The following is a 1027-nucleotide window of genomic DNA, read 5'->3' as shown; positions in this document are numbered from 1 at the left end:
TTTATTTAACATGAAAAATAAACAAATATTAATATGATGGTTTATCATTACTTAATACAATGTATTGAATATATTAAGAAAGAAGATAAATAACCAATTAAATGAAAAAATAAACAAAGAAATTGAATTAATGACTTTAATAAATGTAATGTGTTAATTCTGAATTATTAATTACTAATTCACAAATGGTTTATTAAAGATGAAAAACATTGATATCATTGACAATTGAATTGATTAACATTTAAGATATATTCTTAATTCACAGATATTGTAATATCTTGTTTATTATATACAAAGAATAAATCATAGTTATAATGAATTGTTAGTATTTATATTATTTTATCATTTTGTAATGACATTCAATCTAAATTAATGATTAGTTTTGATGAGATGATAATTAATGTAAAATGATAAGAAATTGATGAAAGTTATTTACATGAATGAATGTCATAAACAAGTACCATTTTATCAAAACATTCTATTTCACATATTATAATTTTTATTAAATTAATAAATGTAATTGATAAATAAAGAATGAAATAAAACAATAGAATAAAGAATAATCATAATAATTCATCATTTATTAAATATAAATAAATTATAATATTTAATATAAATATATTATTTATAATTGAAAATAAGTAATAAAATAATATAAGAGAATATAAAGAAGAATATAATAATAAAATAAGATATAACCATTATTATTCTTTTATTTATTATATTTGATTTTATCATTTTATATTTGTTTATATTGTTTGTTTATATTTTATTATTATTATTATTTATTGTTGTTTATCTTATATCATTTATTTATTATATGTTGTATTGATATTTATCATTGTTAATATGAAATGAATAATAATGAATAAATATAAAATAAGAATAAAATGATATAAGAATATAACATAAATAATAAAATAAGAAATATATAATAGATATAAAGATAAAAGAAGAAGAATAAAATAAATAAATATAAAATAAAATAAATAAAATAAAAAATAAATAAAAAAGAATAAAATAAATA

General features: G+C 13.3%; 1 protein-coding gene across 1 annotated transcript in view, besides 5 other annotated features; it reads left to right on the top strand.

The window, feature by feature from the left end:
- Positions 1-9, top strand: part of EDI_153550 (uncharacterized protein) — a gene marked incomplete at both ends in the record, with an annotated part of 324 nt that extends 315 nt beyond the window's left edge. The window contains one exon of the mRNA XM_001733220.1: positions 1-9. This exon is cut by the window's left edge and continues 315 nt beyond it. Within this exon, the coding sequence (XP_001733272.1) occupies positions 1-9 (9 nt within the window).
- Positions 10-65: 56 nt separating this feature from the next.
- Positions 66-145: a microsatellite.
- Positions 146-487: 342 nt separating this feature from the next.
- Positions 488-508: a sequence feature (AT_rich).
- Positions 509-664: a microsatellite.
- Positions 665-851: a repeat region.
- Positions 701-1027: a repeat region.

Source organism: Entamoeba dispar, genomic scaffold (assembly GCF_000209125.1).
Source record: "Entamoeba dispar SAW760 scf_1105229458751 genomic scaffold, whole genome shotgun sequence".
Classification (NCBI taxonomy): Eukaryota; Evosea; order Mastigamoebida; family Endamoebidae; genus Entamoeba; species Entamoeba dispar.
The sequence above is the reverse complement of the archived record's forward strand: the minus strand, read 5'-3'. Positions and strand labels throughout refer to the sequence as shown.